We start from the raw sequence: 16224 nt of genomic DNA on the forward strand, positions 1-16224 counted from the left end.
GCAAATGTTTTAAATTAATTAACGTTCACAACAGCAACATATTCCTTTGTACACAGTTTGTTCAGCGTTCGTTTAAAAATAATAAATTATTTTTGCAGGAAAAATTGAATTATGCCTTCTGAATTTTCTTGGAGCTTAACTAACTTCACCGTCACATTCAATCCCAAATTTTATAACATTTAATACATGTCCCAAATAAATGTTGACTTTCTGTACTTTGTTACATTGGTGACACATAGTAATTTTTACTAAATTGGTGACTTTCCGACGCTGGAATATTTCTTTTAGAAATATTCCTTAAAAAAATTTTTTATAGCATAACTATGTTACAGAAAGTATGGTTTGCACCTATATTGACTATATTTCGTTTCGCTTGAACTTCGTGTGTGTACGTTTTGCTGTTTTTAATATCATCAATTGTATGAGTGTCTGTGTGTCTGTGAGTGAGTGTGTTTCCGAGTTCGTTACTTCTGTAGTAAACTATAGTAAAGGATATTTTACACCGTTTTAATGAGCCCACATTTAACGAAGTAGCCATCCTTATGGTAGGTGATCCCCATGAAAATCGTGATATTCTCATTCGTGCTCGAGATAACAACTTTAAACGTGTTTCAAAAACTCATCCCTCTTATGATGCTCTCCAGTATCCTCTTATTTTGTGGAATGGACAAGATGGGTATCATTTCAATATTCCACACATTGAACCTGCAACAGGAGAGCCAATTACAAACAAAAAGGTGTGGTCAAATGACTTCTATTCTTAACAATTGATGTTAAGACCAGAACAATCAAATTAATTACACATGTATCGTGATCTATTTCAGCAATACTTGGTTGATATGTATGCTAAAGTTGAGAGTCAGCGTCTCCTCAAGATTCGTAACAATCAAAAAAAGTTAAGGGCTAAAAATTATGTTCATCTCCAAGATGATCTGAGGACAGATGGTGATATTCAAAACATGGGGCAACTTATAATCCTCCCATCATCATTCACAGCTGGTCCTCGATACATGCACGGACGAACACAAGATGCTATGACATGTCAGGACATACGGAAAACCAGGTCTTTTTGTCGCTTTCACCTGCAATCCTAAATAGGAGGAAATAAAATCTAACCTTTTTTCAGTGTTGCATCTCCTGGTTTTGCAACACTGCAATACCACTCAGTGGGGGAAAGAACCGCTCATTCCATGTTCAAGCTCCCTCTAAACCTTGAAAATGAAGGAATCTCAAATGTGCTACATTTCCAAAACCTCTGTAATGGCAACAGTTCGCCAACAAACTTACTTCATTGTTTGGGATGAGTGCACTGTCGCATCGTGGAGCTCCAGAGTTACTTGACCTACCCTCCAAGACATAAAAAATAGCACGCTCATAGGAGGAGTTACAGTTCTTCTTGCAGGAGATTTTCGTCAAACGTTGTCAGTTATCCCCAAAGGATCATAAGTTGATGAGGTCAGTGCATGCTTCAAAAAATTGTACCTTTGGAGACACATGAAAAAACTTCATCTTACAAGCAGCATCAGAATACTTCTACAAGATGATCATACGAGCTTCTTAAGATTGGTAATAGGATATTAACTTTCAAATCAAGACTTCAGCTACATGAAATTACATGCTATCAAATGATAGTTTCTCTTTAGGGATCTTATAGATAAAGTATTTCCTAATTTATCTGTCAATTACACTGACGTAAACTGGTTATGTGAAAGAGCTTATAAATCTAATATTTTCCTATCCTTCCTTAATACTGGTTCCCATATGCAATTCCTATCTGCACTAGGTCTGCTTAGGAGGTTGTTGTGTCCTAGCATATGTGCTGCTTCTTTTAGTTTTCGTTTTTTCCAGTGGTGTTCTCTGTCTATTATTTTAACTTCATCCCACAGGGGAGGTGGTCTCCATTTTTTCCATACATGATCAGCTATACCCGATTTATCAATATCTCCTCGTGTCACAGCTTTGCGTTGTTCGTCTACCCTTATTTCGAAGGGGGCGGTATGTTTCACCTTTGTATAACCTACCACAGCTGCATGGGTGGAGTACACGCTGTCTTTGGTCATATTCTCTTCTACTGGTGGTTTTACTTGAAGGAAATATTTGCGAAGTGTTGTATTGCTCTTGAATACTGTCCTGATGTTATATGGGCCGCATATCTTTTGTATCTTTTCGGAGAGGCCTTTCACATAGAGTAGACAGACTGTGGACAGTTTATTGGTTTCATCTTCTCTTTGCTTCATAATTGGAGCGGATAGTATGTTTTTGGGGTAGTTGTTCTTAATAGATTGTTATTGAGTTTGATCATTTCTTCGCGGTTTGTATCACGATCGCTACTTATATTTTTTGCACGATGTTTTAGGCACTGAGCAATCCTTCTCTTTACACTGTATGGATGGTAGGAATTGAAGTTGAGGTATCACAGTCAATCCTTGAAGGTAGTTGCACTTGCTCTCTCTACTACATACTTCTCCACGGTGAAAAATTTGTGGCGGTGTATTGAACAGATTTTCACCAAATTTGGCGAAGATACTCATAACCCTAGCCCTTACCCTAACCCTAATCCTAAAACCCTAACCCTAACCCTAACTCTAAAACCCGAACCTTAACCCTAAAACCCTAAAGCTAAAACCAGTACAAACGCACGAACGATGTCATAAATAACAGTACCACCGTTAGTTGTTGTTGACAAACAACGGCACTAATGTTATTCAGGGGAAAAGATCCCATTACACTACCACAACGTGTTGTTGACAATCCACAGCAGTAATTGTTTTCACCTCAATAGACGTCAGTGATTGGTTGAAATTACCGAAATACGACAACTTTTAACATGAAATAACTTCGAATATAAAAAATTTTTCTCTGTTCTATAAGACAAAATATACAAGTATTCGAAGTTTTAAAGTGTTCCGGTTGAAAACATACTAAATAAAAACTAAATAAAAAATGGTGTCTGCCAAATCAGAAAGATCCCAGAATTCCACCTTTGGTGATAAACAATGACACCTACTATAACCAGCATCGTATGGGATGGTTGTTTAAGTTTCGAGTCGTGTCACTTATTGATGTAATTAAACTGATCTCTTAAATTATTTGATGACACTTGAAAGTTTCCCCTTCGTGCACGCCCTATCCAACAATAACAACAGTCTCTAACTGTTTCTCTCTTTAAAGGCGGAAACTTCTTATTTCCACTTCATAATGTGTATGTTAGTAAAGGATCAGAGATAGGTATGATCCTCTTTGATAGCAATAATTTTCATGAAATACAATTTATATAAGAAGTAGTAGTAGCAGCAGCAGTCGTAGTTTTTATTGTATTTGATGGCAGTTGTAGTGTTGTTGCTGATGTTTGATGTTTGCAGCAGAAGTACAGACGAACTAAAGGAACGGTAATGTTTATGATGATGAAGATGATGTCGTTGTTTTATCTGAGGTCAGCTTTGAATGACCAGATATATGATGAAAGGCATTCTAGCTGCCTTTTTTTTTTCATGTATTTTGTCATTTGATATTCAGGAAACAAAACTCTTACAGCATTGGTTTAACACCACAGCGCTCAGCATGTTGGTAACGGAGTTGTTGAGAACCACATGGAAGGTCCTTATAATTGATGCAAGGCCACAAGTTTAGAGTGCGTATGTTATGTATAAGTGTGTGCGTGAGAGGATTTATTGTATAATTAACAACCTTCAATACATATAAATGGTATTTCTTTTATAGATGTGGAATGGATTAGATCTCAAAAGTCGGAGGTACAAAACTATATAATGGATGGCATTTAATTCAATACTTTGAAGCAGACAGTTCAGAAACTGGGGTAAATTTCTTCCCACTGTAGATTTTCGTTTACTCAGGGAATAAATATACTAATTCTGGAACTGTGTATATTTTTTCAGTTATGTTGTGTCTCGGGAGGGTCATTATGCCAATCATAAACATACGCACTGGTTTTTCTTAGCTTCTTTTAATAGTATCTGTAAATCAGTTAAACATTTAACCAATTAGTTAATTGATTGTTTGATTAATCGTTTCGCCAATCAATCAGCAAGCCACCAAAGTCCTTTCGTCCCCATTCGTGACTTCATCAGTGACATGTCCTCTTTACTCCAGATCTATTTAAAGTCGAGAAGAAAATTTGAAGTAGGACAGCTTTGTGAAAAAAATACTAATTTTCTTTCTTTCTTACCACTTTGGATTTAACGATTTGTATTGTATCCTTCTTAATTACTGTATTACTAATGGAATAATAGTCTAATTCAAAAGACTGGGTTTAGTTATTACTTTTGTGTCGAATGTTTTACTATGGCAAAAGCATAAACTCTATTATTGAATAAAAGAAATTGAGGATAAATTTACTTAAAAAAACTTGCTAGGATGGGGTGGTAGTAAATTGTACGAAAAAAGTAGGGAACCACTCCAGGCACAATACTACTACTACAACTACTACTACAAAGCAAGATATAGTAGCCAAATTTTCTTTAAATCTACTCTGCCGATTTAAGCTGTTATTTTAGATTATGTTGGATAATGCAGTAGTAGGAAACGTGACAAGGAAACCTTTACGTGGTTGCTTGTAAGAAACTGTTGCAAAATCTTCCTTGAATACTTCACTGCTGTTTTTAAAAAATTGTTCAATGTACAGGTCTTTGCTATGTAGTCCGTGGGCCTATGATATAGCTAGGAAAATTCATCTACGACTCACGCCTCATCGTTTACATGCGTGCTCAGTCAGGACATACCTGGGGTGGGGGGCTACACAATAGTAATGATGTCAACACCAACGAGAGAGGCTATGCATGGTTGGTGTGACCTATTAGAAATAACTGACAAATTTCCCTCAGATTATATCCAACCGTCAGAATAAGGGAAATGACGCATTAGATAATCATATTATAAATTTACACAAAAAGGTGAGATGGTCATAACTGGAATAACTTTGATCATAGATATGCGTAACCATGATTGATATGAAACTAAGCATCAATAACTGTTTTAGACTAGACAACAATATATCGAGAAGGTTGTACATTTAAATTTCATATATTTCTACTTCATAAAAGATAAAAGACACATTTAATCATGAAAGAAAGAAATTTAAAATGCAGAGCATTTAGTATTATATGAATAAGGATGGAATTTAAAATTAAGATTTAATATTTACACATTTCACACATAAATGAACGCACGCACAAATTATATGCATCGCAAAGAATTGATTTATTGAAAATATATGTTTGAATTAACCGCAATATCCGGCCTTGTTAGGATTCATTAATCCATAAAATTAACACAACACGAGCTCATAATATTTTGAATACGTTGCTTTAAAAAGATACTAATAAACTTAGTTCGGTCCGGGGATGTGGATCAACTCAAAATTGTTGCATCCAAGCTATTCATAAGACGATTCAAAGTCAGCTTCATAAAAAGGCACGGAAAATGAGATAAGACAAACAACATTTATATTTTATTCCTATATTTAAAAAGATTTCCGGGAAAACGTTTTTTATTTTTTCAAAACTGATTTGCATAATCATCCTGAATTATTTTCTCAATCAGTAACATTTTCCAATGTCTGATGTAGTGATTGGTGGAATACAATCTTAGTCTTTCTGTCAGGAGTCAGAAAAGGACAAATTTCTGCTGTTTCTAGCTCTGGAAAAAGTATGTTGAATGTGATACTAAGTTGATTTCAATAACATTGCGCCTTGTTGGTTATCTTTGAAATGAAAGGCGTACTGGAAATTGAAATAGTTTAAATTCGAATGTCACACCTGTCAAGATCAATTCTAAGAATGAAAACATCTTCAATGTTGATGCAACCAATTCAAATTGTAGGTTTTGTGATGTGGAAGGATTTTCACGCCACTAGGCGAGTGTCAATGCTCTGTCGTAGGGTATCTAAATTTCTAAGAATGATAGAGGAGGATCCTTTCTTTTAGACGATGTAGTAGGATTCTAGAAGAATTCAAAGAATTCAATGAATTTAGAGTAATGAACTATCCTAGAAGATACAAACACTTAAAATTCATCTCACCGTTTTATTTACAGAACCTAGTATGCGAGAGGCACCCAAAAGTAACCGGAAACGTTCTCTGTGGGACAAGCTCGTTGTAGTTCAGACTTTCTGCCGCCAGAACCACTTGATGCGACCCTCAGGCATCAGTCTGCCGACCGGCGTCGTCTGGTGTTGTCGTACTTCCACGTGGTGCATCTTTGTTTTGCAGTGCTTCTCCTCTGTTCGTCGATTTTTGCGAAGGCTGAAACGAAGGAACAGCGTGCTTCCGTGAAATTTTGTTTTCTGTTGGAGAAACCGGCGGTCGAAACAGTTGTCATGCTTCAAACAACTCACATAGCTGTTACCAACCAAGTGCGAAACAAGTTTACGAGTGGTTTTCACGCTTTAAGAATTGTCATTTGTCGCTTGAGGACCAACCTCGTTCAGAGCGACCGTTGACCTCCCGAACGAATGAAAACATCCTGAAAATTCATGAACTGATCTTGGAGGACTGTCATTGAACAATTGACGAACTTGTTGTTATGACAGGTATATCCTGGAGCTCCTGCCATCGAATTTTGAGTGAGGAATTGTGAATAAAAAGAGCTGCAGCAAAATTTGTGCCTCGCTTGCTCACGGAAGATCAAAAGCAGTCACGACTGAATGCGTGTTGAGAACTGAGAGTACAGTTGGAAGTTGATCTGGACCTTTTTTCGAAGGCCATCACAGGTGACAAAAGTTGGTGCGACGGAATTTGTAGATGTGGAAGATATGAAGAAAAAATGACGGTGACGTTAAAAGGCATCGCTTCGCAAGAGTTTCAGCACTGTTTTGAATAGGGGAAAGCGCGTCTGGACTGATGCATTGCTTCAAATGGAGAATACTTTGAAGGCGATAAAAGTGTAAACTAAGTGAATAAAATAATATTGCAAAATTTCAGTTTCTTCTGAGTACCCCTTCATATCTCTTCCGTGAATACATTTATGATCATTGAAGTCGAAATGGACAGTTCAGCATAGTTTTACTATCAATACATTTACATCCCGAGCTTGATTTCCACTATGAGATGGTATTTGAATTAGTGCTTCATTGTCATGACCTTTTCCAATTCGAAGCGATACAATTGAATAGTCTCCACCGTTCTTTCTTTTTTGCATCTAGAAGAACAAATTCCTAATTGGTTGACAGCGTTAATTTCTTGACATGTCTTCAGAGAGATGAAGCTTTAGGGCAGGCATTATGCTCATCTGCTCATAGGAATCACAGATAGAATATTTGACGGGAATCATGTACAAGCAGCAGTGGTATTTCGCCAATGATTTCGTTTGTATGTCCCTCAAGTGTCCGATTTGGTACTTCTAGAACAAGTCTGTCGGCCAGAATGCATTCATTCCACACTACCATTTGATAACTCTTGAGGAAAACTGCCATGCTTCAGTCTCTAATAATGATGCAGAAAAGTGTATGTTAGACTTAAAGGAATGAGCAGTTCTTACAACTGTCAAAGTGTCACAGCTATGGAAGAGAAGGATGTAACAACGGTAGTTTTCTCTTGATTTCTGACTACCTCAGATCAAGTTGATAAGGAATGCTTTGCCAGTTCCTCCAGGTGTAAGAAAATAATTCCATGATTAGTCAGAGATTAATCTGATTCACTTCTTTATAGGTTTCTCTTAGAATTGACATCAATTTTGGTTCAATTTATTTAATGTACTCATTAAACTAAACAATGTTACATAATGTTTTTCTGAAAACTTCACTGCTCATTGAGCTTTAACGTTGCCTTTTATGTAACTGCATGCAAAGATACTTTAAGGTTTTCCCAGACACTGACTGTACCAAATCTATTTTGCAAAGAGCGAAGATGAACATATCCTCTCGAAAACCCAATTGAGGACTGGCTTTGCTGATCCTTGTCTGATGTAATCTGTCTGTTTTCGCAGATGTATTGGATTGGAGGGATTGTGTGAGGAGATGAAGATATTTTAGTGTCGTATTCCTTCATTTTCCAGAAACCTAAAATGTTAGTATCTTTGTCGGAAGGTGCTCAATCAACCTCCGTTTCCTGCTTTTAGGGAACCAAATCAAGTGGAATTTTTGACGTGATAGAAGCAACAAACACATTTGAAAAATTACAGTAATACTTGGGTGGATCGTGTAAAAAACACCCAACTATATCTAGGGACAAATTTACCTTACTTTTGTCTTTGGAAGAATTTAATTTGGCTTTGATTAATAAGCAATCTTGTAGGTTCACATTCTTTGTCCATGAAGTAAAATTTCAGATATTTGTGATCAAAATCTGAAAGAGGAAGATGTGATCCTGTGCCATGATAAATTTGTCTCTCTATATGAGATAAATTTATCATCATTAAGTATTGGCAGTCACTTTACTTGTCGCACGAACAAACTTCATATAGATACTCTCGAAACAATACCAGTTAGTAGGCTTTGTGTCTTCTAAGGGAAGACAACGAATGATCCATTTCGTTTTATTTAACATTAACCCTCTGTATTCTAGCATTTCTTGTGTGTTTAATGTATAGTTAATTCGGTATTTTACAGATCAGATAATGCGGTTTTCCGACAGTATAATGAACTCCTTCGACAACGAAATCAAATTTAAATTACGAGTTGAAGTAAAACATATTTCTTATAATTTATCTATTTATAATAGTGAGACGCAAATTTAATTTTCCTCTAGGGGCATGTTCTTCATATCATATCAAAATATTCACCTGATGTTTGATAATTCTGGAAGTAAGTGAGTTTAAACTGAAGCATGCTTTTGTAGCGTAGACTCGGGTGAAATTCTTCTCTCCCATTTATTATATATACGTGCATTCGAACGTAGCAGGGAACAGCTAGCCCTTGGTCGCTATTTGGATCCCTTTGTGTCCACTAATCTGATTGGTTGATATTGGCGCAATTTGTCTCCACTTGATTGTGCCAACTTGCCGTGTATAGCCAGTCAGAGGCCCTAAATAGGATCGCGTGGGACAACCTGTTCACCACCCTGTTTGAGCCTTTAGCTCCTTATAAAAACTCAGCTTTTCTTCGTTTCGAAGTCTTTGGTTCCTGACCTTTTAAGGTCTAGCCACTGACCACAAAGACAGCCAGTTCTAGCGACAACGCTAGACAACACCACTACCACAGCGTAGAGACTCGCCAACTTCGTCCAACAGCATTACAGCAACCTCCTTCTTCGTCGCCACCATCATGTCCTTAACGTCGTCAACATCATCCCTCTATGTACACAGCTCAGCAAACAGTTCACCCAGGTTCCAACACTTCACTGTTCGTGAATTACTTCACAACGGATCAACAGCGAATATACAACCTGCAAGAACTTCAGTGTCAAGTGACCCAGGTTGCAGCATCACAACCAAGACTTCACGTACGACATGTACCTGTAACCGGCTCAGCATCATGGCCACGACTTCGTGATACAGTATTTGGACTGCCGTGTACTATTGACTACGAACTGGTATAATCTTTCTTCTGTTTATGAACTTACCTCTCACTTCGATGGCTATACACTCTTTCAATGTCTCCTTCTTCATTGCCATACTCAAATGTTCTTAAAACACGCGCATACATCTATGCATACGAACACATACATTTTGTTCTCATGACGTTAATCATTCTCACGCGGTTGTGTCTCCTTTTCCATCTGGCATTTATTTGTTCCATTCAATCTCTCTTTATTGTAAGGCCCGTGTGATGTGGTGAAAAAGAGAGCCATTCTCCTAACCACACATCGCACGGTCCATTACATTTTCATACATCAGTAACTACATGGCATATAATGAAAGACAGATCAAACCTAGTATGGAACCATCTGCTTGAGGCTCAATACTGCAGTGCACTCGCTTTACTTCTTTCAGGACATTAGAGGATTGATTTTCTTATCAAAATTTTACGAAGCACCCATGAATTACTTCATCATGTAGTCGACCTTGCCACTCGACTCAATCATGTCACGCATCATGATTAAGCGTAGCATTCGGAAGATCAGAAGGGCAACAACCCTTATCTTTACAGATGAAAGCTTTTGCTAGGCGACTGATTTTTGTGTATCTACGCCTCGGCGCCTATAAAAGTGTAATAGGTGGTAGTAGTACCAATAATTGTCGGAGCCCTGGGAACAGTGAGTAAAAGTCTTGAGAAGTACATGGAACAAATAGTGACTGCAATAAGGGTAGAGCACTTACAGAAAACAGCACTGCTTGGAACCCCTCGAATACTCCGGATGGTGCTCGAAAAATAAGGGGTGTTGCTTTAGTTCACTGGTAGTGAACGGCTGACACCGTAGTACACCTCCAGCGTTAGAAGCTGTGCAAAAACGATAAACTAATAATAGTGATAATGATAATATATCAAGCATTGGCTCTCGTGGCTTCTTATCTTAACTGATTGGAAGTGTTATCATGTACATTGTTTTATCTTGGTATAAAAGATGGGCTACAGCAAATATTCTGCTCAATACCTCAGGCTTGCTTGTCAGTTGTTTGACCTTAACCAGTTGAACATATCCTTTGGTGGCTGACGATATGGGCATCTCTGATCACGAGCAGAAGTAGTGGAGGAGCATCATAACTGTGAGTTGAAAGGAATTCTTTGAGGTTTGAATAATTCACCTTGGGAAACATGGGTGTTTCGTTCAGCATCCATAAAAAACTCTAATACAAGGACCATTTGAGCGGGATGGGCTACTCGACCTGAAGAAAATTCTAACTGAGCCTCCCTTGCAAGGTCATGCGCTGTTTATCTTGATATGAGATCACGATGTCGCGCACATATGGTTGTGATTCATGTGCCTGGTGTACCCTTATCAGACGGGTAGTCATAATGGGTATACTGGGCTTCGTATATTTTACTCCAGTGTCACTTTGATGGTATGCACTGCTCTCACTCACTCAATAATAATAATAATAATAATAATAATAATAATAATAATAATAATAATAATAATAATAATAATAATAATAATAATAATAATAGAGACTTGGATCCAACTTGTACAAATGCAAAACAAAAGTCAAACATAAAATAATAATAATAATAATAATAATCCTTTCTAGTGGAAGCACAAAGCCTCAAAGTTGGGGGAAGGGTTTAAGTCGATTACATTGACTCCAGTGCGTAATGGTACTAATTTCATCAACACCGAAAGAAGGAAAGGCAAAGTCGACCTCAGCGGAATTTGAACTCATAACGTAATGGCAGACGAAATACCGCTAAGCATTTCGTCCGGCGTGCTAACGATTCTGCCGGCTCACAGCCTTAATAATGATGATGATGATGATAATAATAATAATCATAATAATAATAATAATAATAATAATAATAATAAGAAGAAGAAGAAGAAGAAGAAGAAGAAGAATGATAATAATAATAATATTGGTTATGGCTGCAGAAAGGAAAGCTGATGAAGGAGACAGAAAGTTTGTTAGTAGCTGCACAGGATCAAGCATTAAGGACTAATTCGATAAAAGCCAAGATAAACAAAAACCAAGTAGATTCCCAAAGTAGATTAGGCATCTAAGGTTACTTGCATAATGGTGATGATGATGATGATGATGATGATGATGATGATGATGATGATGATGATGATGATGATGATGATAATAATAATAATAATAATAATAATAATAATAATAATAGCAACAACAAAAATAGCAGTAGCAGAAACAACAGCGACAATAATAATCCTTTCTATAGGTATAAAACTTCAAAATAATGGGTAGGGGGCTTTTCGATTAGATTGATCCCAGTGCACAACTGGTACTTACTACATCGACACTGAAAGAATGAAAGGCAAATTCAGCCTCGGTGGAATTTGAACTCAGAAAATGATCTCGCATTTCTGGGAAAGAATGGGGGTTGGATTAATCGATTCGTATTTTTGAACAGTGATTATATTATTTATCTCGGAGTGATAAAAGACAAACTCGACTCCGATGGAATTTAAACACAGAATGTGAAGAGATGTTAAATACAAAGAATTTCCCCTGCTTTTCAACCAATTTTGACATAGCCTTACTCCTTCGTAACAGCAACAATAACAACAACAACAGCAGCAGCAGCAGCAACACGAACAATAACAACAATTTTCTGATTTAGGCACAAAGTCAGCAATTTGGTAGAGGGATCTAGTCGATGCAGCTGACCCAAGTATTCGATTGGTATTTTATTTTATCGATTCCAAAGGGATGACATAAAAATATCTATGCAGGATTTTAATTCAGAATGTGGAAAATGGAAAGGCATTTTTTCCGACGGTTGAACATTTATGCCAACCCGGTGCCCCAGATAAGCTCCTTCTCAAGTCACATAGACTCATGAGGCCGGTTTCCCGGCTTTTCTGACGTATATGTTCCCCCACTGGACGGGACGCCGGCCCGTCTCAGATAACTCATTTTTGTCAGCTGAATGGATTGGAGCAACGCGAGATGAAGTGTTTTGTTCAAGAACACAGCGCATTGCCTGGTCCAGGAATCGAAACCATAATCATGGGTGCAACATCCTAGCTACTAAGCCATGTGTCTCCACACTACCGCCTCAGATAATTGCTTCTAATTTAGGAAAAAAGAATGGAGAGGGTTAATGGAAACAGTTTACTCCAGTACTTGATTGGTTTCTGTTTTATCGACCAAAGAGGGATGAAATGCAGAGTTAAGCTCAATGCGATTTGAATTCAGAACATAAAGAGATGGAATAAATACCAGAAGGTATTTTTCGATGCTCTATCAACTCAGACATTTATTACTCCAGGTTTCTTCTAATGTAGGTGCAAGGCTAGGAATTTGGAGGGAGGAGAACGATCGATTACATTGATCTCAGTACTTGACTAGAAATATTTTTCGACCCCAAAAGGATCCCTCGGCGGGATTCCAACTCAGACTGTGAAGAGCTGTAACTAAATATTGGTTTCAAATTTTGGCAGAAGGCCAGAAAATTCGGGAAATAAAAGTCGATTACATCGACCCCAGTCCTCAGGGGTCGATGGATAAAAAGCAAAGTCGACGTCGGCGGAATTTGAACTAAGAACATAAGGACGGACGAAATGCCGCATGCTAACGATTCTGCCAGCTCGCCGCCTTAGCTTCAACTAAATATTGCAAATCATTTGTACAACGATCTGACAATCTTGCTAATCCGGTAAGTATAACAATGCTGATACGATGTTGGGATGTTGATGTATTGATGATAATTTCTAATATGGACAAAGGGCATTTCGTTGATGCGGAGAGAATTGTTGATTACATCAACTCCCAGTACTAAACTGGTTTTATTTTATCGTGCCCGAAAGGTGGGAATTGTAAACAGAATCTTGTTTATAATTGTTCTTATTTTATGTTTGGAAATTTTTCGTCACACACCTGTGACCTCTTCAGCGACTCTCCATCACTGAAGAGGTCACAAGTGTGACGAAAAATTTCTAGACGATGGACATAAAAAGCAAAATAAATAACAGTAAATATTATCTTTCCCTTTGTAGTCATTGTTTTGATTAATATTATATTTTTAATACTTCACGCACTGCTAGGAAGACAGTACAAGCAGCTCTTGGAAAATGCAGCAATCCACGAGAGAAAACACCAAATCAACAATGGAATGTTTTCCCCCTGGGAACATACCAAATGGTTACATTATCACCAAGTCTCCATACTATCCGGGTAGCTATATAACATTCACGTGTTCCTCGGGATTTTTTATGGTAGGTTCACCTTTCTTGAAATGTTCGGTTAAGTCAATCTGGATCGGCAGCATACCACGATGTGTTTCACTGGATTTGTCAACCAAATTTAACATCAATTCATCTGATATCACTCTAGGTAGGCTTATTCATGGCTTTCAATAAGCATTCATCATTTTAGGTATGGATATATAAAAAGATAAACTCATAGATAGCAAAATTCTGATTACAAAATTGTCGGAGAATATGTAACTTTGAAATCATAATCACTGTGTACTAACCCTCTTGTTGGTACGTGGCTGACCCACAAGAAGTTCAGTGTTCCAATTTGAGTAATAAGGGGACAAAAGAGCTTCAAGTCGAGTAAACTTGGGATTTGAAACTTCCGAGAGTTTAACTGTGCCTCGGGAGCGTTTAGTGGAACAATTTGCATCCCATTCGAAGTATGGTCCTACGTTGCAAAAGTTGCTCCAGTAGAACTTAAACCCACTTTTAGATCTTGTGCTACATATAGCTTCACGAAAGACCAATAAATAAGAAAACCTAATCGAGTTGTAGCGTTAGAATAGTCATTTACAGAGTATTTGCCGGTGGACTTGATATTAGACATTGTGAACAAAACATAGGGCCGTCGCAAATAGATGCTTTAGTTTAAAGGGTAAAGACCCCCTTCGGTCATGAATGACCATAGGATGCACCTAGAAAATTCCCCTCTGAGGTACAAGTCTGAGCAAGGCTGTTTATGAAAGCCAAGCAGTCGCCCATGCATACCAGCCTCTCCTCTTCATACCACTGACGTTATCCAAGGGAAAGGCAAAGGCCGATACAACTTGGCACAGTGACATAGTTTCTACAACTGAATCAACGTGAAATAAAGTGTCTTGCTCAAGAATACAACACAGAGCTCGGTCTGAGAATCGAACTCTATCGCATGGTTGTGAGTCCTACGCTCTAACCACTGAACCTTTAGTTTACTCAGGGGTTATTTCAGTCGTCTGCGCAAAGTAAAGTCAAACTTAATATCTATACATTCATTAAATTATTTAATGCATCGTAAAGAAAGGCTAGGTTGCATAAAGCTTTAATGTAAGCTCAATACATTTGTGCTTTTATATAAGCTCTGTTGAAATGATGACGAAACTATTACACAGATTATATGACTAAAGGAAGATCATTCTAACGTAACTTCAGTTTGGATAAAAGAAAAATGATTCAAAGCTTGTATGGAATGTATGTAGATGAAAAGAGAGATGATATTTTAATATAAATCTTCTATAGTCAAAAGAGAGACAATCTCATAAGACAGAAAACCTGTTAATCTATTGTTAAAATACACATCGTAGTTATAATCTGTTTATATCATTGCAGTTCCACGTTGGCTTCTAATCGCCCTGTTTACAATACTGGGATTCTTTCTTACGATTTTGATGATTCTATTATTCTATTACTACTGTTGCCGGTAAGTAATTATCTCGCGCTTTAATTCAACCTTGACAGAATGAATACCAGTAATTCAGACAGGTCAGTTGAACTGTCGAAATTTGTCCTTTATAAAAACAGTCTTGGAGTTTAATCGAAAGGAAATTAACATTCATTTAAATGAATAACTTAAGTGTTATGACTAGTCATACATAGATTTAAATATGCAAATACTTGCACACATGCACTTGCGCATGTGCGCGCATGCATGTGTGCATGAGTGTGTACGAGCACCCGTCTTGTATCTGTCTCTCACCAATTGATAGTCAGCGTTGGTTTGTTTACGTCCAAGTAACTCAACGGTTCGGCGAAAACGAACGGAGAGAATAAATGTTCGAGTTATGAATGAGTACTGAGGATAAATTCACCGACAAAACCTTCCATGATGAGATTCCATTTTAGCCGTTGTTCATTGACTGAAACAAACAAAAGAATATATATATATATATATATATATATATATATATATATATATATATATATATATACTCCTTTACTTGTTTCAGTCATTTTGACTGCGGCCATGCTGGAGCACCACTTTTAGTCGAGCAAATCGACCCCAGGACTTATTCTTTGTAAGCCTAGTACTTATTCTATCGGTCTCTTTTGCCAAATATCTATATATACATATATATATATATATACATATACATATATATATATATTCTCCAAATATATGTATATGTATGTATGTATGTGTGTGTGTATTTATGTATATATATGCATATATATATACATATTTATATGTACATAATGCACAAGTATTATATATATGTGTGTGTGTATACGTAGCCATATGTATGTGTGTATGTTTGTTTGTATGTATGTAGATATGTATGTATGTATGTATGCATGCATGTATGTATGTATGTATGTATGTATGTATGTATGTATGTATGTATGTATGTATGTATGCATGTATAGCAAAACACGAAAATGGAAGTGTTGGGGGTATTATTTATTCACCATTACACATGTTACATTTGTTAATAGGAATTACAGAGTTTTACATATTAGATAGACATATAAGAAATTTCCTATTAGA

The 16224-nt window shown here is 37.0% G+C and overlaps 1 protein-coding gene across 4 annotated transcripts in view; it reads left to right on the forward strand.

Moving 5' to 3' along the window:
* LOC106871419 (uncharacterized) overlaps nucleotides 1-16224 on the forward strand; it is a 47888-nt gene that overhangs the window by 8792 nt on the left and 22872 nt on the right. For all 4 annotated transcript variants that reach the window (XM_052972027.2, XM_014917855.2, XM_014917856.3 and 1 more), the window contains exons 2-3: nucleotides 13551-13839; nucleotides 15069-15159. In XM_052972027.2, the coding sequence (XP_052827987.1) occupies nucleotides 13551-13839; nucleotides 15069-15159 (380 nt within the window). The remainder of the gene's footprint in view (nucleotides 1-13550; nucleotides 13840-15068; nucleotides 15160-16224) is intronic.

Source organism: Octopus bimaculoides, chromosome 1, assembly GCF_046866305.1.
Source record: "Octopus bimaculoides isolate indiv1 chromosome 1, ASM4686630v1, whole genome shotgun sequence".
In the NCBI taxonomy this organism is placed as follows: domain Eukaryota; kingdom Metazoa; phylum Mollusca; class Cephalopoda; order Octopoda; family Octopodidae; genus Octopus; species Octopus bimaculoides.